This window comes from Sander vitreus, chromosome 17 (assembly GCF_031162955.1).
Source record: "Sander vitreus isolate 19-12246 chromosome 17, sanVit1, whole genome shotgun sequence".
NCBI lineage: Eukaryota > Metazoa > Chordata > Actinopteri > Perciformes > Percidae > Sander > Sander vitreus.
The window spans coordinates 19,288,108-19,310,092 of NC_135871.1; the positions used below are offsets into that span (position 1 = coordinate 19,288,108).

The following is a 21,985-nucleotide window of genomic DNA, read 5'->3' on the forward strand; positions in this document are numbered from 1 at the left end:
CGTCACCCTGTGCTGTTGAAAGATGTTGGTTGAATTAAGAGCAGACTCTTTCATTAGTGAGTGTGTTTTTCCGTGTTATTTTTTTCCCATTTGGTCCTTTGTATAATTTGAACACCTACAGTAGATGACTAGTGGAATAATGACTCACTTTTTTAGCATGCCACATTTCTTGCAGGATTGCATCAAAGTGATATAAGAGCAACACAAACAAAAATAACACATTAGCAAGAAGCTAGTCTTTAGCTCTGCAAGTTGATATCCATAATGCAAAAGGCTGCCCGAGAGGTAGAAAATCAATCTAAAAACGCACGGTATGCTTTGGAGATGCAGTCATGCGAAGGATAACTGATTTGCAGTTAATCGGCTAAAGAATGCCAAACCATTGGTATGGTGCTTTAAAATCTGTCTCAGGCAAGTTTCTAATTGATTTTTTCATCCTACATACAACATGTTTTTTTTGTTTGTGTCCAGATCCTCTGATTATGGAAGCACCTATACCAAACTCAACGACAAAGTGGGCTCAAGGACAGTTTTAAGTTACCTGTACGTCTGCCCCACCAACAAACAGAAGGTCAGCATTTCCCTGTTGCTTTTATCTCTCTGTCTGATCTCTCACAAGCACGTTCCTGACATCAAATTACATTTTTAAATTGCTGCCAAATGACAGTATCTCTGTCTCTCTCTCTCTCTCTCTTCTAATGCCTATCCTTCGTCTGGCCCTCTGTACTTTAGATAATGATGCTTAGCGACCCAGAGGTAGAGAGCGCTGTTCTCATCAGTTCAGATGAAGGGGCAAGCTTTGAGAAGCATCCCATTAACTTCAATATCCTGAGCCTGCTCTTCCACCCTGCACAGGAGAACTGGATACTGGCTTACAGTCATGACAACAAGGTAGCTTCTGAGTGAATCCATAATGAAGATAATATATGGTGCTGAAACCTGTTTTGTTTTTTATTTTATTTATTATTATGTATTATTTATTTATGTGATTCTGCTGTGGATGTGATGATGGCTGTGCTGCTCATTAACATTATCTTCCTCCTCAAACATGTAAGTGTGATGAAGATGGGGCCCAATTTTATCTTGCAGCTGTACAGTTCAATGGACTTTGGGAGGAAATGGCAGCTTGTTCACGACAATGTGATGCCAGGACGATTCTACTGGTATGATTACATGCATCCTGTTTTTCTATAGTGATTGATTGTAATTTGGATAATGATAGTGTTCATAACCCCTATGCTGCCAGAAGGATCCAGTGACCTATTGTCTAAAACAGGTCTCCCCCATGACAGTCAAGCACAAAACTGATTATATCCATGTCACGTAGACCTGAAGAAATATTGTTCTTTTTCCATAGCACAAACATGACATGCTGTTTTTGTTGTCGCTGTCATTTAGTAATCTCGACTGCTCGGGCACAAGGCAGTGAATAATGACGTGAGCACGTGTATCTCTATTTGTCATGGCACGTGTCAAACCCAAGAGTGTTTTTTAGCTGCAAAAGAAAGGACATTGGTTGGAGGACATCCTCTCCACATGCACGAACAGCGGGACATTAGATAAATAAGAACAGCGCAGCAGGTATAGCGGCACCCGAAACAATGCATTATTTGTGCTCTTGAAAACCATTTCTTCATGCACATTATGTCAGATAGTTATTTTTCACATTGGTGTTGCAGCCACCAACAATTTCATAACAACACACATTTGCCATGGTAGCTATGTCTCGGAATACCTATTGTTGTTGGGTCCTGTGCTGATGCTTTGGTGCATTGAGATTAATTGCCGCTGGTGGCGCAGATTCTACATTGACTGATTTACAGGAGATAAAGACATCTTTCTACGGGTTTCGCAGAATAGGGATGTCCATCTGCAGCTGTGAACTGAACCTGACCTCCCTATCTTTTATCTCATTCTCATTTTCCCTTTTCTTTCCCATCTCCACTTCTGTCTGCTCCATCTATCTTCTCCTCCTCACACTCTTTCAAGGGCGGTAATGGGGCTGGATAGAGAATCAGATGTGGTCCACATCGAGACGCGCATCGCAAAAGACCGTGAGTGCTGCACTCCAGTCCGCCGCTGTAGCAAGACCCACAGGACCCCTTGCTTTTCATTTAGAGCGAGGTCACGGGAAAGTTCTGCTGTTCAGATTGGTCCCTGAAGTCTAGTAAAGCAGAATAGGTGTCTCCTGACAAAAACGGAGAGTTTTAGTGGGTTGATGGATGTTTCTTCTCTTTAATCTATCCCTTGTGTCTCATAGACAAATTTCAACTCCCCCCTTCTAAAAAGCATGGTATATTCTGTCAAACCAATTACATGGGTTTCCTGCATTGGAAAATATACTCATATTTATCCTCTGGTGAGAAAATCTGTCTCTGAATTAGCATACAAACTCTTCTTGTCTCATATAAATACTGCATTAGTCTTAAATCTCAGCTAATTTCAAATGCAAAAGGGACAACTGTCTACTGTAGTAGTAGTAGTTGTTGCATATGTTCTACATTATTTCTCTAGTTACCTTAGATTAAAGTTGTTTCAGGACTGTGAACTATGTGTAGCATTATGCATAATGTCTAGCTGCTCCAGTGCATACAGAGTACGCTTTAAAGGTGTAAATGCTTGTAATTTACTTCTGATTGATTTCCTTTCGCCTCTCTCCAGGCGCCCAGTATGTGAAGTGCAGAGCCCAACGATGCACAGAAGGCAACAGACTGTACCTCTTTCCTGGACATGTAGACACTAACTCACTGGTTGTGCAGGATGAATACGTTTTCACACAGGTTTGCATAGTAATAGATTACTTTTCTTTTTCTCTTGCATCTTTTCACGCAAAGGCTTTCGTCTTTGTTAACTTTGATTTTCTTTTTCTTTTTTTGGTCTCTTGTGCATCCAGTTCATGCTTTTCCATCAAAACCCACATAATGGCTTTCCCCAACACACCTGTTCCCCACTTGCCCAATGTGTGTTTTGATTATGTTTTGTCTCGTTCATGTGAAGGCACGCTCAGTGTTTGAGTTTCCGCACAGACATACTCCATTCCTGAAAAATGTGTTTGCTAGCTGAGATCACACGGCAAAGGAACTGTGAATAGACAGGTTGGTGTCCTTATTACTATTCACTCTGACTTTGACTCCAATTAGACACTGGCAGTCAGGGTCATCATTAGAAATTTAATTTTCAAATGCCCTCAGCTGTCATTGATTTACATCCACAGCTCAAGTCATTTTCTCTCTGCTGGTCAGCCTTGATGCATCTGCTCATCCTGTTAGACTCCAGCTTAAGTTTCAGAAAAAAAAAAGAAAATCAAATGATATAGTTTTCTAGGGCTCAGTGTTTGTAGTAAATCACTCTGCACTCTTTCGAATAAACGCCCCTAAATGTTTGCTGTTCGATTTTAATTTATTTATCCACAGATTTAATCTTCTGATATGATATGATATGTTGCAGCGGCAACACTTTAGCAGTGACCCAGTTTCACTTTCAACACACTTAATCCACAGACTTGATTGGAATGGCTGCGATGTAAGAATGAAAATGTATGAGCAAAAAAAATATCACAGCGTGATTCAGAAATGGTGATTCAATAAAATGCCCAAATTGCATTTAGCTGAGATGAGATTGACCGTCAAGGCAGAGGCAGACACGAGGAAGATGTCTGGTGAAAATAACTGGACACAGAGAGTGTCTGCGTGGCGCTGTGGTGGCACAGATGACTTTCTTGTGACTTTCATTGCTCGGGGCAGTTGGATTTAACTTGACAAAGAGTAATGAGGTTATCGATTGGGCTACAACGAAATAAGCAGTCTTCAACACCTCCAAAGTCTCATGGGAGAGAAGGAACAGCCAAGTGCAACATCCTCAAAAATGTGGCCTGGGAAAATGCAGCTCATTGATTTTCGATAGATTATTCCATTAGAGCCCTAATGTAGTGTGTTGGGGGACAAACACCATCCTTCTAGTTGATTAGAAAATAAGCAATCAAGTAGTGTTGCTCTGCCCTGTAAGTGGACGGGAAAGTGTTAGTGCATTAAGATCTTCAAGACACACTTCAGATAAAGCCAACACAATTTTCAGTGCCACTTAGCGTTAGACTAATTGAGATAATTATAATACGTGCAATTTCTGTTGTGCTTGTAATTTTAGTCTGCTTTTAATACTGGAGTAAAATTGCAAGATTCTGGTCATGTCAGTCATGCATTGCAAATTCCCATCCCAATTTGTTTTTTCCTTTTCCGGACAGTCTATATAGTCCTCTCTATGTAGGAAAAACTCATGGCATCAATCAAAATGCAAATAAACGAGTCACTGACCTAAAAATAGAGGTGTTAGGTGAAGCGACACTAAAACATGTATATGCGGTCTATTTAAAGAATGACAAAACTTCTTTGACTTCATTGCAAAGGTAACCAAGTCAGGACGAGCCAGCTACTTTGTCTCCTACATGAGAGAATCCTTCAAGCGGATGAAATTACCTAAATATTGTCTCCCAAAGGTAAGCAACACCACATAACTGTAAAAACATTAAAGTATTATAATAGAGAAAATGATTAGTGTTTCTCTTGTAGAATACAAGTCGTACAAATGTTATTTTGTGAAAAAATTGCACACTTTATTACAGTAAAAAACTCCTCAACAATACATGGCTTCTCTTCTAAGTCGTATTTGCTCACTTGTACCTGTCATTCTCACCCGTTCTCTCTTTTCATCTGTCTCACTTTCTTTCATCAACACCTCCCTGCAGGACATGCATATAATCAGTACAGATGAGAAGCAGGTATTTGCTGCAGTCCAGGAGTGGAATCAGAACAACACTTACAGCCTGTATATCTCAGACTCCCCCGGGGTCTACTTCACCCTTTCATTAGAGAACCTGAGAACCAGCAGAGGACCCGCCGGTAATCTACTGGTTGACTTTTATAAGGTGCGTAGTTAGTCTTGTTCATGGGCTCCTGCTGTCACTGCACCACTAATGCCTCTTTCACTTATTCCACATAGTAGTAGAAAACATTGTTCAGTCTAACCTGTGATTGTAATTAAAGTAGGTCGGCAACTACCAAATATTTTCATTTTCAATTAATCTGGCTATTATTTTCTCCATTAATTGATTAGTCGTTTTGTCTATAACATTTTTCAGACCCTGAGGGGACATATTCAAATTGCTTGTTTTATCTGATCAATATAATATTAAAAGATATTCATTTTAATGTGATATAAAACAAAGAAAAGCAGCAAATCTTCATCAACACGTAGCTCTGTTGTTTGTAAATTTGGAGTGCTGTCAGTAGCGAGGAAAACAATCGGTGTTGCCTACACCGTGTTATCCTCCTGCTAGCGTTAGCACCCAGGAGGCTGAAACCGGGCAAGTTTTAAATGTGCTTTTAGCCTCTTAACATGTTCGAAATGTCATTACAAGTGCCTACCCATGTGAAGTGATTCCTTCCGAGTGAAAACAGTGAATCTGACTGCAGTAGATGTGAAAGAAATGCATAAAAGTTGTGCTAATTCAGCTCTGTTTAGTTCCGGTGTTGAGACGGCAAGACAAGTGCTTCGGGACTGTCTACAAACTACAACACTGAAAAGAGATACAAAAATATTTTCAAAAATAGGCATATGCTTATTTTTTTTAAAGTAAGTGCTGTAGTACAACTAGCAGGAGACAAGTTATAATTGAGGTAAGTTTGGAGACCTTATTTAATCATTAAATTAATACATATTTTGTATCTCTTTTCTACTACTAAGTACATTTACTCAAATACTTATGTACAATTTTGAAGTACTTTACTTGAGTATTTCTACTTTATGCTGCTATACTTCTGCTATACTACTTTCGAGAGGTAATAGTTGTACCTTACTCCACAGCACTGTGGACAGCACTGTGGAGTAAGGTCTGGCTCCTCCACACATACATTCCAGGATAGGAGAAAAAAAAACTCTTGGTTGTTTTGCATTTCTTTAAACCAATCACAATTGTCTTGGGGGCGGCGCTAAGTTCTGGACGCCGCAACGTGGCTCTGCAAAATGCTCTCGGCAAGGAACTTGTTTTAGTGGGACATTTGCACCCTGCAAAAGAAAACGCCACATACATTATTAAATGAAGTTGTTCACACAATACAGTTAACACAAAACAGTAACGTAAGCTATTTAAATTAGCTGTATACATGGTTAAATGTAATTTGCTCTTACCAGTGTATCGCAGTGTGTAGTTTGTCCATACCAAATGCCAATCGGCCCCTCCAATCGGTCCCGAAAACTTCCCATTTAGATAGTAAATGCCGTAAATATATTATATATATAATATAACCTTACTGCACAATCTAAATTTTCTTCAAAACTTGCCATTTTTAGCGTGTAGCTTGCTATCTCAAAGCCTGTTGTTCGGGTAGCGAAGGGATTTTAAGAACCGCAACACACACAGAGCAATAGGATGTCAGGCTTTATATAATAATAATAATAATAGTAATAATAATAATGAACAAACATAAAAACAATAATAACAGTGACAAGTGCCTTTCAGAATACTTTTACATTAAGTACATTTTGCTAATAATACTTCTGTACTTACTTTAACATTTTGAAAGCAAGACATTTAGTATTTTTCACACAGTGGTATTGTTTATTCTACTTCAGTAAAGGGTCTGAATGCTTCTTCCACCACTGCTCGAATGATGAAGTGATTCATTTTCTGTTAATCTACTAATCGAGTAATCCTCTTAGTTCTAAAGCACCAAGAATATGATTGTTATTGTACATCGGGAAAATACCGTAGACAATAAATGCATCTTTGCTGTTTTCCTTCGCAGGTTGAGGGGATAAATGGCATGTATCTTGCCAACAAACTGTTGGACAATCATGTCAAGACTTTCATCACATACAACAAGGGACAAACATGGGCCCTGCTGCCAGCTCCTGCCGCTGATGTGGCTGGAAATAACCTTCACTGCATTCTGGTGAGTTGAGCCTTTGGGCAGGAGTGAATGAATGCTCTTATTCATGTGAAAGGAAGCTTATGAAATATATCATTTATCAAATGTTTCAACCTCATCAGCTGTGCTTTGGATGTTCTTTGATTCCGAGTCATATTTGCAAAGGGCGAGGCGCCAGCTTCAGCATCAGCCTCCTGAATGGGCGAGGAGATGCTTGGCTGGAATATTCTCATTATCAGTGTAACGCACAGTGTCATCGTGTATAGTTTCAGGGGTCCAGACTTTCCATTAACCTCTGATTTCAATTTACTACCCGTAGTCACACTGGACTAATGAATGTTAGATTACACTGAATTACATTATGCTTCTGTGTTGTATATTCAGCTGATATGATAGTAATCTAATCCAGTCAGTATGTTCTTTATAGTCTGTTTAAAATAATGTAAATTGTTCGGTTAATAGCAGATTACTGCATTCCTCCTTGTCATACAGATGACCATTTTGCTCTTGTCTACTTTCTGACCCCCGTCAAACCTCTGCTGTTTGAAAAGCTGTATTGATGTTTTCCAATGTGCTTTAGTCTGAGAGATGAGTGAAAATGATTTGAATCAATTTTGCCAGTTTTATCTGTGCATCTTTGAGAATTTTAATTACATGCCTTGTTTGCTTTAGAATGAAACAATTCAAATGCCCTCTGTGTCCCCTCAGCCATTTTCTGTCTTTTTATTCCAGGCAGAGGAGATGAGAGGAACAAAGTATCTTTGTTTTATAAATGCTATCTGAAAATCTGAAAAACTTTCCTCTCAACAGGAAGCATAGTTTGAAGGCAAAGCTAATTATAAGTGCTTCTGTGAAGATCTGTGTGATAAATATATGGCTCAACCTGTGCTCCATTGGAATCCGTTTTGTTGACAGCCATTTTGTTCGCTGCATCTTCATCTGGAGATGTCGGAGAATCCCTACACGTCTGGACCCATCACCAGCAAAAAGTCTGTGCCAGGAATCATTGTGGCTACAGGTATAGAGTTACCTGAAGGAAGTGCATCTGATTTATAGAATAAACTGATCAGATTAGACCAGAGGTATCCCTACTTTCTCAGAAAAATGCATTTTAGCAGTGCAACTACAAACACACACAAAACTAATCACACAGTGCCCTCTTTCTGTCATTGAAATCAGATACTGAAACTTCAACTCCTAAATCTCATATTTTGGGTGAGATGATTAGGTTGCAGACATAAACATATCCCCTAGTGGAAAATGAGGACATGTATGGATTCACAAAATAACTCTTTAACGATTTTATCAGGTGATTGTGCATAGGGATTGTGCATTGTGTGTTAGGGAGTCTTTGCTATGTAAATACACACTGAGTGAAATTATTCATGTTTTTGTACTCAGGGAATATCGGAAAAGAGCTGTCCTCCACTAACCTTGGGATGTTTATAACATCTGATGCAGGAAATAGCTGGAGACAGGTGAGTCTACACACACACACTGCATGCGTTTACCTTAAACAGATTATGTATTGTTATTGAAAGTGAGCTGTCATGAGCAGAGCAAATGTGTTTTTTCAATGTGCACCAATACAGATTTTTGATGAAGAGCACAACGTTTGGTTTCTTGACAATGGAGGGGCTTTGCTGGCAGTCTTACATGCAGTGAAGCCTATTCGACACTTATGGTAGGTGTAGCTACTGCTCAACAATAGCTGACATCATAATTACTGTATGTATGAACTGTAGGTGTTGGACTTGTAGTGGGAAATTACCTGGGTATAATTTCAGGTTTCTTTTCTATGTTTGATGCAGCATATGATTACATTTAATGTTTTGAAATGCTGATGGGCCAAGTCTGCATGATTATTGTATCGGCACTGCAGCTTCAGAACTGTCAGAATCATTTACAACAACAGAGAGTCTGTTATAGCTTTGTACTCTTGGTTGGATATGATGGTTTGAGTGCTTTTATGTAAATGAAAAGTGGAGCAGGGTGGAAATATGAGACTGAGAATGCCCTCATAAGTTCCACATATTGCAGGCGCTTTGTAATACTATCTATACTATCTTTGATGCCCCTGCACATTACAGCCCTGTCAAAAGTGATTAAGCTCTAGGAAAGGTGATTCGAAACCCCCCAAATCTATTTCTAATGTTACAATGAGTCATGTCTCTCTTTTCTGTTGTTTTGTCACCTTCAAAAATGTCCCTGGGCCGAGGAACATTTGTTCTATTGTTCAGCTCTGTCGAGATAATTTTTCACATCGAAGAGAATCTGAGGTGCTTAATTTTTCAACTGTGGCAAAAGCTAAATCACCTGAAATCTTTTATCATATTTTTTTTGTGCATTGTTTTTCACTGCTTAACCTCTGTGCTTGGGATGTTTAATGTATACGCATAGAGAAGACAATATATTTAGCCACTGCACAGAGATAAACATTTATGCATAGACAGAAGGACAGATGTTCATGCGTTGACATCTGTTGTTTGTTTCCTGAAGGATCAGTCTAGACGAAGGAAAAAAATGGGACCGTCATAGTTTCTCCTTGGCACATCTGTATGTGGATGGAGTGTTAATGGAGCCAGAATCTGACAATCACATTATCACGTAAGGAAGAGACACACAAGTACAGTCAAATATTATAAGGCTTAAAGAATTAGCTCCTCTATGGATGTAAACAAAAAAAGGTATTGATGTCCCTAACTTGTAAGATTTGCATTTGGTGTTGTTACACCATCAGAAATGTGTATATCTTCATCTCAGAATAGTCTCATCTGAAATTTGCGTTTTGTTGAATCACTTTTTAGTTTCTTTGGACACTTCAGTCATCGGTCGGAGTGGCAGCTGATCAAGATCGACTACAAGGGCCTCTTTAGCAGGAGATGCATGGATGGAGATTATCAAACATGGAACCTGCAAAACAAGGTAACAGGAATATTAAACATTATTGATTTAGTGTCAGCTTCAAGAGATCTTTGTCTGTCGTCACTGTAAACACACAACAGCAACACTTGCTTAATGCATGAACAAAAATCTTTCTTTCTGTTGATCTTTTCTTCCCAGAGTTTCTTTCAATCTTGTAAAAAACTACATGATCTTTTTATTTGTTTGATAGGGAGAGCTGTGTGTGATGGGTGAGAAGCAGATCTATATGAAGCGCAGGCCAGGCAACCGTTGCATGCTTGCCCAGGACTATTCGAGGATCTCTTTCTCAGAGCCGTGCCCCTGCACAGCCTATGATTTTGAATGGTAATTACTTTTCTCAGCTTTCCCAACTGGGGCTATACTGTAACTGAGACTTTTATTCTCAGTGATCCTTAATTTCTTTCATACCATGTTTACCAAATACCCCCTCTCCTTTGAAAATCTAATTCACTTATATTTAATTACGACTGCTTGTAGACATTTGTAATCAAAAACAGAAGTATCAGTTTGCAGAACTTCATATGCCTTAATATTCATCTTACATGGCACATTTACTGGAAAACGAATAGGACTGAATTCATCAAATCTAATTATAGTTTTGAAATTGTAGATGGGAGTTTGGAACTTTTAATCGTGCTACTATAATTTGCATAATGTCAAGTGACTTAGTAGAATTCAATTAATAATGAATCACAAAATTAATTTTAAATATCTTTTATCCATCTGTCTGAAATTCTGTTTGATCCTGCTTGTCTGACAATCATGTCTCTAGTTATGGTCTTAAAATATGCCATGAAGCACCAACTGCAAAGCATTTGCCCCACTACAAAAGCTTGTAGAAGCTAGATTATTTTAGTAGCAGTATTTACCATTTAAGAAGTATCGTGTTTTTTTGGCAGTGATTATGGGTGGGAACGCCAGGCAGGCGGGAAGTGCTCCCCTGCTTTTTGGTTTAATCCGAATGGTGCGGCGAAAAGCTGCAGCACCAGCCAAAGCTTTCTTAACAGCACAGGGTAAGTTGCCCCTAATGTTCAATCCATCACAAAACAGTATTATTCCATTTCAGCTTGTTTGTCACGTTGTCTCGAACACAAACATAAAATAATAGTTCACTTCCTCAGTGGTTCAGAAAAGAGCCTCTGAGATGAGCTGAAAAAAGTAACTTAGACTGTGTCCCAGTTCCATAATACATTATAATGCTGAGCCAGTTTTGAGTATGCAACGTGTTCACACTCAAAAAGTGACACAATGAAGTATACTCAAAGAGGCCAGTATGCATACTACTGTACATCTGTGTGCTGTTGATTGACACTTTTGTCCCACAACAAATTGCAGAATTGAAACCGAGGAGCTGCTCAGAACTGGAAAAAATTTAAATCAATTCTGGATGCTAGTGAAACAGTTCCAGAAACCTAAAAAAAAAAAAAAAAAAAAAAAAAAAAAAAATTAAATATTTGTTAAAACATTTAGCTTTCTCTTTGTGAAATTTAATTGACAGTAGCATTATAAGTTGCTCTATGAGTGATATCCATTGCCACAAGTCTCCATTCACTGAAGTACATAGATTTATGGAAATTAGAAAATAGTACATAATAGTATGCAATGCAATATGGGATTATGACAAAACACTGTCTTTTTTTCTTTTTTACTTTATGCTTCAAAGGTATCGAAAGGTTTTGTCTAATAACTGTAAAGAGGAAGGGAGGAATGCGTACTCACCCAAAAGGCAGTTGTGTCTTCCCAGACCACCCCGAGGCCTCCGGCTGTCCACCAATCAAGGGGAGCTCAGCGCCACTGTTGGAAGCAACGTTACTTTCATGGTCTACCTTGACGATGTGAGTCCAATCCCTCTCTATCATCGCTTCTGACCCACTAGAGTGTGTGGTGACCGGTGTTTGTATCTGCAGAGACCCTGTCCTCTGCCTGTATTTTGTCTTTTCTTGTCATTTTGCTGTGTTCAGGACCTTTCTGAGCGTTTCTCTGCCCCTCGCTCTGCCTCCAGCTGTCACTCCTCTGCCTCTTCTCCCTCGGGGCTCTGTTCTGCCCTGGCTGACACTGTAATCAGTGTCGTCTAAGTCGGAAGCTTGGGAAGCTCCGCTAAATTCTCCTCTCTGGAAACAAATACTACGCCCATAAAGCTAGACTAAAGATAGCTCACTGGCTAGTGTCGTTGCCGGGAAGGAGGGGCCAACTTCCAATGTTATGTTCACAAATCCTACGCATTCTGCCTTTAACTATTAGACAAATTACGATGTTGACCTGATGATAGCCCTAAATGAAAAGTCAGAGGATCACCATTATTAGAGGGACATGAAGCTGTGTACAAATTACATGGCAATCAATCTATTATATTTTCAAACCAAAAATGCCAACCTCATGGTGGTGCAAGAGGAACAGTCAGGGGATCACCAACGTCAGGATACACCCTCTGGGTACCATGAAGGTGTCCACCAAATTTCATGTAAATCTGTCTAATAGTTGTTGAGATATTTCAGTCTAGAGCCACTAGCATCGCTTAAAGCGTAACTCTCGCCAGAATGCAACCTAGGGTTTTTTTGTGAATATACCCGAGTCAAACTTTCATTTAAAAGCATAATTAGGACGGAAATGCCACTTTTAAGATTTACCGTATTCTCGTTTTCGGTCAAATGGCCTTTTGAATGGGAGTGCTAGGGGCACTACTATGATAGCATCAAAATCACAATATTTAACACTGAGAAGGCTCGACACAACATGAAACTTTGCTCCAAGTATCACCAGGGTCTCTACACATGAACTCGAGCATTGAGAACATTGTTTGTGTACACAGAGTTTACTAAAAAGAAAGGTTTTAACAACTCACTGTAGTTGTTGGTTTGTCCGGTCGCCGTCCATGTAGCCAGTCAAAAATAGTCAATCTCTGAATGCTCAATGCTCGAGTTCATGTGTAGAGCCCCTGGTGATACTTCGAGCAAAGTTTCATGTTGTGTCGAGCCTTCTTAGTGTTTTAAAAATAGTGATTTTGATGCTATCATAGTAGTGCCCCTAGCACTCCCATTCAAAAGGCCATTCGACCGAAAACGAGAATACGGTAAATCTTAAAAGTGCCGTTTCCGTCCTAATTATGCTTTTAAACAAAAGTTTGACTCGGGTATATTCACAAAAAGACCCTAGGTTGCGTTTTGGCAAGAGTTACGCTTTAAGCCATCTTTCCCACTTCCCTGTAGTGTAGCCATGAAGATAATTTTGTTTGTATTTACCCAGCTTTTAAGATATCTCTGACATTTCTGCACTATGTATGGGGGGCACTATGGGGGTGAATCAAAATGTATTTGTGGCAAAATAAAAAGTTCAAACAGTATCATTACTGAATAATCCTCAGATTTCACTGTGAACCGTTTTCATTGGAAATACTTTCTGCTGAATAAATAATCACTGTAAAAAAAACTATTAACAGCGTTCTGTGAATTATCCTGAGTAGCAGGTACACTGTCTCGAGAAAGACAAGCTGTTGTTGATTCTTTAAATATTGTGAGCACCACAAATTAAACTAGATGCCACAAGTAGATAGTGAGAAAACCTGTTCTGTTGTTGTTTTTGGTAATGTAGGTGAAATACTCTTTTAATAATGGGAATATGTGTTTGTTTTGGATGATTTTATCAGTTGGAGAGATGGCACCAGATAATAAACTAATCCTTGGGACGCTTTCATGACCTCTGTAGCTTTTTTAAGATTATTTTTTTGGGCATTTTAGGCCTTTATTTTTATAGGACAGCTGAAGACATGAAAGGGGAGAGAGATGGGAATGGCATGCAGCAAAGGGCTGCAGGTCGGAGTTGAACCCAGGTCCGCTGCGTCGAGGAGTAAACCTCTGTATATGGGCGCCCGCTCTACCAACTGAGCTATCTGTGCGCCCTCTGTAGCTCTCCTTTTACTTTAGTCTTCTTTTCTCAGTTGAGTTTTTGTCTCCTTCCATTCATAGTCACCTGCAGAGAGTTTGTGACATGGCTTATAGGTCATTTCAGCAAAAGCACTTAGTGGACTGTGCTTACTTCACTTGTATGTGGTCTAATTGAAGTATCCTGATCTAAGCCGCGGTGACAGATGCCATGTCTTACCGTCTGTCCACAGGGAGACTCGCTGAGGACCAGCATCCAGCTAGACTTCGGGGACGGCATCAAGATCACATACTCTAACCTGAGCAGGACGGATGATGGCATCAACCACATCTACAGAACGACTGGGATTTACCGAGTGACAGCTTCTGCTGAAAACAACCAGGGATCTGACAGCAGCACACTGTTTTTACACATCACCAGTATGTGAATAAGAAACATCATTACTCATTCCTGCGGCAGTGCATATAGCATGAATCTCTCCTCTTTCATGGATAGTCACGTTCCCACTCAGCTGAATTTCATTTCTGTCATGGTTGTATTACTTTTATGCATTTTAGCCTTGGAAAATGGAAAAACACTCCTGGAGCTAAATGTACATCAGCTGTGATCGAAGTAATACTCAGTGTTTTATGAATTTGTGTGTTTTTTGCGTATGCCTGCATTTATTTGTTTGCACACGTGTAATGCATGTATGTGTGGTGGTGTATGTGTTGCTGCCTCAGGTCCAGTGGAGCGTGTATATCTCTCTGCTCCTATTGTAGCCATCAGGGGGAAGAAGGTTAATCTGACCGTGGTGGTTTGGCCGAGTCACACCAGAACATTGGCCTTCTTCTGGTGGTTTGACAACAGCTCCGAGGTGAGAAGCTTCTCCTCCCACTCCCGCTATTGTTCCACACACACTTTTTTGTCCTGTTTACTGCAGTCTTTTCCATCTTCTCTTGATGTCCTTTCATTGTAGTTTACAAAGTGTACATCTACAGAGCTTTAACACAAATCATTTAAAATGTTCCTGCACGTGACTGCACTGTCTTTCTGGAGGATCCAGCTAGGATGGCTGGTCATATTTATTTATCACGTTGATTGTGTTCACTGCAGCAACCCCTCATTATACAGTTTGTCAAGGGCTGCATGTACGTAGTATTCTATATTCGGCTGAGAGGATGCAGGATTTTCTGTGAAATTCTCTGGTTTTTTTTTTCCTTTTTGAAATCCAGCCCATTATAACCTTGGAGGGAAGCATCTCATACACATTTCAGAGAGAAGGAAAAAACAAGGTCACGGTCCAAGTTGCTTCTGGGAGCACTATAATGCAGGATTCAAAAGTTATAACTGTTAAAGGTGAGTGGGGGAGACAGTCTTCAAAGCACTTTAATTGGTGCAATGCACGTTACATGAATATGCAATATGCGATCTCGGGGAAAGTATGATGCTTCTCGGTCCACGCTGCAAACGGCGCCACGTTTATGTCAATGTGGACTTATCTAATGAATAAAATGTCACAGTAGGCGAACACGAGATTTTGAGAAGCAATTAACTTCAATGCGTATGTTGCCAAATGAGAAAAGACAAAACTGCACATCAGATTAATCAAAAACGAAACCAGAAGTAACATTCATATTCTTAAAGACATCACTTTGCCTTTTTTTTCCCCCCAGAGTTCTTCAGATCGCTGCTGTTGTCGTTCTCACCAGCTCTTGATGAGCACAATCCTGACATCCCAGAGTGGAGGGAGGACATAGGGCGGCTGGTGCGGACAGTTCTGTCACAGGTACATTGAGTCCATATTACTCTGAGGTCTTTCCTGGAGCCAACATCAGCCACCAGTGGCTTTCAGGGTCATTACTATTTTATACCTGTGTGCAGTATTGATACGACAGTCCTGGCATCTCTTTTTAGTTAATCTTTGACGACAGTAACCTTACACGGTTGTCTAGAGTGAATTTGAATTGAAGCTGATGTGAAAATGTTGTTGGTTTGACAATTTTGACTTTAATGCTCTAAGTTTAGAAGTATCAGTTCAAACGTTATACCTGCCTGTTGTGTTGGTCAGGTGTCTGGGGTTGCTGAAGATCAGCTGCTGGTGTCTTTGTATCCTGGACTTCCATCTACAGCAGAGCTCTTTATCCTGCCTGATGAGCAAACATCAAGTGAGCACAAAAGAGGGAGTGAGGAGGCTCTAGAGATGGTAAGATGTCCAGAAATATATAACATTATCATGTGAACTTGTATTAAGAATAGCTGTTTCACTTCTACTGATATGACACAAAAATCATATACAGTATGACATCATTAGGTATTATTTTTTTTTTTATTAAATTGATTTAGGCCCTGGTTTTATGTACTTTTTCATACTAGCTGCTACTGAATGTAAAGTGGCCAACAAACCAAAAAACGTTTAAAAGAATAATTCAGCATTTGTTTATTTGATTTTTTGCTGAGAGATAAGTTAGATCTAAAGCTAACAAATTAACACACATTAAATTGTTTGTTTATTCCGTACACAAAAATGTAAAGTTGACAAGATGTGGTTTAATGGGACGTTAAATGCTGTAAGGTGTTAATTAGTCAAATTTGTAGGTGATTTTTTAACTATGGAGAGCCAGGCTAGCGGTTTCCCCCTGCTTACAGTCATTATGCTAAATTAATCTAATCGCCTCCCGGCTTAAGCTCCATACTCAACGTACAGACATGACTCTAGAAAGAAACATATTTCTCAACTTATTCTTTTAAGAAACTGTTAGTTTTAAATTGCCAGTTCGTAAGATGATTCGAGCATTATGGTATTTAACCTTACAGAGTTTTTTATTTTTTATTGTTGCATATTATTATTTTCTTTTTTTGTGTTTTTGTTAAATACCTCAAACAGATATCGCATATTTTTGTCACTGCCCTGAACCAAGGCCTGATCCAGTTTGAGCTGAAATCGGATATTCACATTATTGTGTACATGACTCAGCAAACCTTGGGTAAGTTTGTTTGTAACCTTAGCATATCATTTCTGCACACTTGGACCAATATAATTGTTGCATTTAAAAACCTTCTGCAGGTACATAAAAAAAGTGTTCAAATAGATTTATGCCAGTTTAGTATGGTATGTCTACAGTGCATTTGTTTTGCCACGTGTCTTTCTTTAAATGATTTGACATTGAGTTCTACCCAAACACTGAAAAAATAAGACAAAGACAAAAGTATTCCCTGTGAGATGTATATGATACTGTATATTACAGGATTTAAATATATTTCACAGTGAATCAGTTTTGCACCTGAGGCTGTGAGACAGTAGTTTTCTTTTGAAGTCAGCCAATCAATGACATACATGATTGACAAAGAAGGCATTTGGTATGCACTGAGGAAATCGGCAGGGTCACCTGGTCATTAGCATAACTCAAAAACTTGTCGATCAACCCTGCGTGCCTTTACCCTTTTCATCCACCAACAGATCTGTCTTCATTTGTGTCTACATACAAAGGTCTAAGTTGCCTTTAAAATGATCCAGAAAGGTCATAGACTTCATAGGCTTCTCTCTGAAGGAGAGAAAGATGGGAGGTGGGGGGAAATACTTTGAATATTGCATCTCAGCATTTAAAAAGCCATGACTATGCATACGCTACCTGCATGACAGACCCCAGGGAGAGCCAGTAGACCTCCTAAAGGTTCCTTTTAATACCCTGAGGGGATAATATGCAGAGAGCAGCTCTTCAAACTGTACCTGCAGTTGTTTCATGACATGGGGTGATGAAAGTAATAGCATGGTTTTGGGAGAAAAAGAAAGAATTTGTCTTGGTCAAAATGTGATGCTCTTTTATTGTTTGTTTTTCAGCACCACTTGTGGATTCAAACTCCATCCACAGTGGGTCGGCCATGCTGATGCTGCTCACCGTGGTGTTTGTTGGTATAGCAGCATTCTTCATCTACAAGTTCAAAAGGTGTGTTCACTTAGATAAGAAAGTAAATTGTCACAAACAGTGTATCTTTGTTGTTGATGAAAATCTTACACAGCTGCTCCGCTATTTCTCTGTCATTAGGAAAATCCCTTGGATCCATGTTGAGACTGAGGACAGTCATGAGAAGGAACCGGAGGTGATCAGTACAGTCGGTCAGAACGACAACATGTCCAAGGTCAAGCTCAGTGAGTTTCCTTCTCCGAAGGAACTCATGGAAAAGGAGCTGGAGGCTAGGAGCAGAGGTACGTAAGCAACACCATTAACACTGATTATGTGAACATACAGCATTTTAAGTAGAGGTGAAAGATGTATTAAGATGTTTTACTTTAGTAAAACTAGCAATACCAACATTTTAAATTCTCTGTTACAAGTAAAACTCCTACATTAAAAACCTTACCTAAAGGGATACTTTGCTGATTTTAAACCAGTTCTGTGTCATAGTTGTGTTGGCAGTGTGTTAAGATGAACAGTGTGTGGCTTCTCTCCATGGCGCCAGTACATGGAACGCCCAGTGGAGGTCTGCATCATTTTGTGTCTCGGCGGGTCTCCGCTGCTCCAGCTCTGTCGCCATGGAGTGAAGCCAAACACTGTTCATCTAAACACAAAGGCAACAGAATTATGACACAGAGCTGGATTTAAATCAGCAAAATATCTCTTAAAGTAAGAGTGTGTAGGTATTATCAAGAAAATCTAGTTACAGTATAATAGTAAAAAAAAAAACTCATTATGCAGCCACAATGGGTTCTGCAAGTACCAAATAAATGTAGTGGAGTAACAAGTACAATATTTCCCTTTGAAATGTAGTAGAGTAAAAGTATAAAAGTGGAATACAATTGAAATACTCAAGTAAAGTAAATGTACTTAGTTACTTAAAAAAATAATATACAAGTCAATGTTTTTCAGGATGTGGAAAATTACAGTATATGACAGCTGTGATGCAATATTTTCTGCCAAGACCACATTAAATACAGAATATTAATATCTGTGTCCTGCTCAGACACTCACAGGATTTAAAGGATGACTATCACTGTAAGAGACTGATACTGATTAACATTGCATTGCCCTAAAACACATCACTGAACGTATGTTTTGAATAAATTGCACCTGTATTTTGGTTTTGAGAAAAAAATGGATTGTTTTAGATAGACAGTTTTATTTATATGACTGTACATTGAAGTGCAGCACACCTGTATAAGGTGCTGAAACATGTTTATCAATGCAATATGTCATACTTTTGCAAATTGCACGCCACAAGCAGTAACCAAATATCACGATGGCAAGTTAACTTTTTGATTGCTGTGGCTGATATCCACCGTGATGGCGCTGAATTATTTGACAAAACCTTCATTACAGTGCTCCTGACAAAGACATGTGGGCTGCAGGCCATTTTCTGGTCACTCAGCACTTTGGACATTATTAATTTCTTAGCTGTTTCTACCTTTACAAGTCCTCTCTGATCTGAAACAAATTAACTCCTTTTCAGTTGCTTTCTAAAGTGTTTATTTACTTAAGGGCAGAGCAGTATGGGACCTTTTTGATTTGGTGCTCACTAGATTAAATCAATTAATTTACAACCTGCTGTTTAAAGATTTCATTAATACTCTGAAGCTTGCTTTGATTCTTAGCCAGTCTCATTTAGGCTGGAATACAAGCCTGTTGTATCCATTTAGCAAAGAACATGATAAGACCTGTCTGCTAGTGCAGGCCACTGTCCAGTAATCATTCATCTATTTTGAATATTGCCTTCATTATTCACTATTACATTGTTACATTGCTATTACATCCTTCTGAAATAGTACAGAATTCTTTATTGCCTGTAAAGTAGATCTTGCTCCAGCTAGTGGAAACATATCCCCTACCAGAGGAAAACATTAACCAGTTTTACTTTAATTAATGTCTGGGTTCAGTGATTTTATGTGTTTTCATTTTAGTCCAAATGGCTCTAAGAAGAAGGAGAGTAGTCACTGATTCTCAGTGCAGCTAGAACCATGATCAAATTTTATAAAGGTTAAACATGATTTGAATATTTAAAACAGGATTTGACATATTTAGAAAGAAAAAAAAATGTACGTAATGATTGATGTTAATACAAATTAGTTTTGAATGATTAACATGAAGCTCACATGGGCTTGTATTTGATAATAAGTAGAAATTTGCAGTTCAGTTGAAATAAGGTATTTTTAAGCGTAAAAGACATTCAGGGCAAGGCAGAAGGTTGTCAGAACAGGTCTATGGAGCAATTGAGTCAGTATTTCAAATACAGTATACACAAAATAAATGATATAAGAAAAAGTGTTATTTACATAACCACAGTTACCCTTGATGCTCATGCACTGTGAGGAAGGGTGGTGTGAGTATTTATCAAACCTCTAAGAATTATACTTAAAGTTTTACATTAAAGATACACCTTAGGATTAAAAAAGTTCTTAGCTGAGTGTAAAAAATAAAACTCAGTAATTACATAATTAATCAATTGTATTAACAGCCAATCAGAGACAAGCATTTATACCTGCATCTGCTTTACTGTTTATTCCTTTAAATATCCTTACATTTTATTTTATTCAAAACATTTGTCATTTCTATTTTTATATGTGTGAAATCCCTAAAGCAGCTATAATTAATATTTTATTAACAATGTATGAAATGACAATGTGAAAGAGGTCAATCATATTTTCTTAAGTAAATACAAATCACTGCATTTAAACTACTGACTCAGTTGAGAGATAAAAGGGCCACCTTTGAATAAACCAGTGTCTGCACATTCTAAATGACCCCACTTGGCACAGCGATCCTATCTTATCAGCCCTTGAGGCCATGTTCCTTTGAAACAACAGGGGGCTTTTCAACCAATATGCATGGCTTATAATTAAATGTAAAAGCTTATACAACTCATTTGATCTTCAGGAAAAAGGATGACAGAGAAAGCAAGATTGAACTTTGACTTATTTGGTTGGTGTTAAAGGCAGTTATTCCTACAGCCCAAAATCAATGCCATTTAGATAAAGCAGAAATACCATGGAAGTTGTGTTTGCAAAGAGTCTCTTTCATTATCATATCATCAAACAAGCAACTTGTGATGTGTATGTGATATCAAAGCAGCTGACTGTCCCTGTATTTAGTTGAATCTTTTATTATTTGTTTGCATGTTTTCAGGAGGAATTGGAAGAAATATGGAGAGAATTGTTACAAGGGAATTCCCAAACTGTACTAATGTGTAAGACTCTGTTACTGAGTAAGTTGCCGTGTTACAATTGTGCTGAAATAGTTTGCTTTGTTGAAATTTGTTTAGTTTTTTCAAATTAATTTCACGCCGATAGCTGCGATCATTCAAAGTAATGTTTTTAACCTACATGGATAGAGTAAATATCTACTGTATATTACCTAATGAAGATCAATCCACCGAGCCAGACTCTAGGGCCTCTAGGTTGAGGGCGGTGAATTGATGAAATTGGTTGATACTGTTACCCAGCACAAAATATCCAATTAGCATCAAGATTCCCTTGCTCTACATCAATACAATGGATGTATTGCTATTAGTATTTTATGAATATTCAGCTGCCATTGTGTACTGTTGATGAATGCTTTACTGCCTTTGACATACATTTCTTAACTAGGATCATGTCAGGATAGGAAAAACAGACTGATTTGTTGAAATAATATACCTCAAAAGCTATATATATATATATATATATATATATATATATATATATATATATATATATATATATATATATATATATATATATATATAAAAGTTAAATGAAAAAAGCACCATTAACTTAATGGGTCAGTACAAGAGAAATAATGTATAAGCTTTAATGTATACGTGTAAAGGCTTGATCAGGTTACATTAAATTCAGCATTGAATGACCGAGAATGATCATGATCTACGATATATACTAGGACATTTAGGCCAGTAGGCTATACAATTCTTCAAATGTAACCTTTTAATTTTGTTTCTATAATTGTTTCTTTATATCTAGAATAGATGATACAACCCAAACAACAAAAGACTTGTCTGTTTAAGGCGGAACACATCTTGCTTTGCCTCCATACCACAGAAATATAATTAATAGATAATTTAAGTCATCATTTTATTATGTTAAATAAACCACTTTGCGCCCTGGATAAACATTAGCATTTACCGCCCAATAACTAGAGGTCTTTGAGTTGTAAGTATACACTAATGAATATTGATATAAAAAAGGAAATCTGACTGTTGAATGCTTATAAGAAAGACATATGTAGTTGGTTTTGCTCTGTAAGATAACATGGTGCTTTCAATGACGTTCAATGATGTTTCTCAGATGATGG

General features: G+C 38.4%; 1 protein-coding gene across 1 annotated transcript in view; it reads left to right on the forward strand.

The window, feature by feature from the left end:
• The window catches only part of sorcs3b (sortilin related VPS10 domain containing receptor 3b), a 40,151-nt gene extending 18,793 nt beyond the window's left edge, over positions 1–21,358 (forward strand). Inside the window, exons 3-27 of the mRNA XM_078273490.1 lie at positions 472–571; positions 733–891; positions 1,090–1,163; positions 1,990–2,054; positions 2,662–2,780; positions 4,403–4,492; positions 4,742–4,921; positions 6,801–6,947; positions 7,839–7,941; positions 8,325–8,401; positions 8,516–8,607; positions 9,423–9,530; positions 9,731–9,848; positions 10,039–10,172; positions 10,748–10,861; positions 11,512–11,683; positions 13,960–14,146; positions 14,450–14,583; positions 14,942–15,065; positions 15,383–15,495; positions 15,778–15,912; positions 16,594–16,693; positions 17,548–17,653; positions 17,753–17,913; positions 20,825–21,358. Of these exons, the coding sequence (XP_078129616.1) occupies positions 472–571; positions 733–891; positions 1,090–1,163; positions 1,990–2,054; positions 2,662–2,780; positions 4,403–4,492; positions 4,742–4,921; positions 6,801–6,947; positions 7,839–7,941; positions 8,325–8,401; positions 8,516–8,607; positions 9,423–9,530; positions 9,731–9,848; positions 10,039–10,172; positions 10,748–10,861; positions 11,512–11,683; positions 13,960–14,146; positions 14,450–14,583; positions 14,942–15,065; positions 15,383–15,495; positions 15,778–15,912; positions 16,594–16,693; positions 17,548–17,653; positions 17,753–17,913; positions 20,825–20,889 (2,977 nt within the window). The 3' untranslated portion in view covers positions 20,890–21,358. The remainder of the gene's footprint in view (positions 1–471; positions 572–732; positions 892–1,089; positions 1,164–1,989; positions 2,055–2,661; positions 2,781–4,402; positions 4,493–4,741; positions 4,922–6,800; positions 6,948–7,838; positions 7,942–8,324; positions 8,402–8,515; positions 8,608–9,422; positions 9,531–9,730; positions 9,849–10,038; positions 10,173–10,747; positions 10,862–11,511; positions 11,684–13,959; positions 14,147–14,449; positions 14,584–14,941; positions 15,066–15,382; positions 15,496–15,777; positions 15,913–16,593; positions 16,694–17,547; positions 17,654–17,752; positions 17,914–20,824) is intronic.
• The last annotated feature ends 627 nt before the right edge of the window (positions 21,359–21,985 follow it).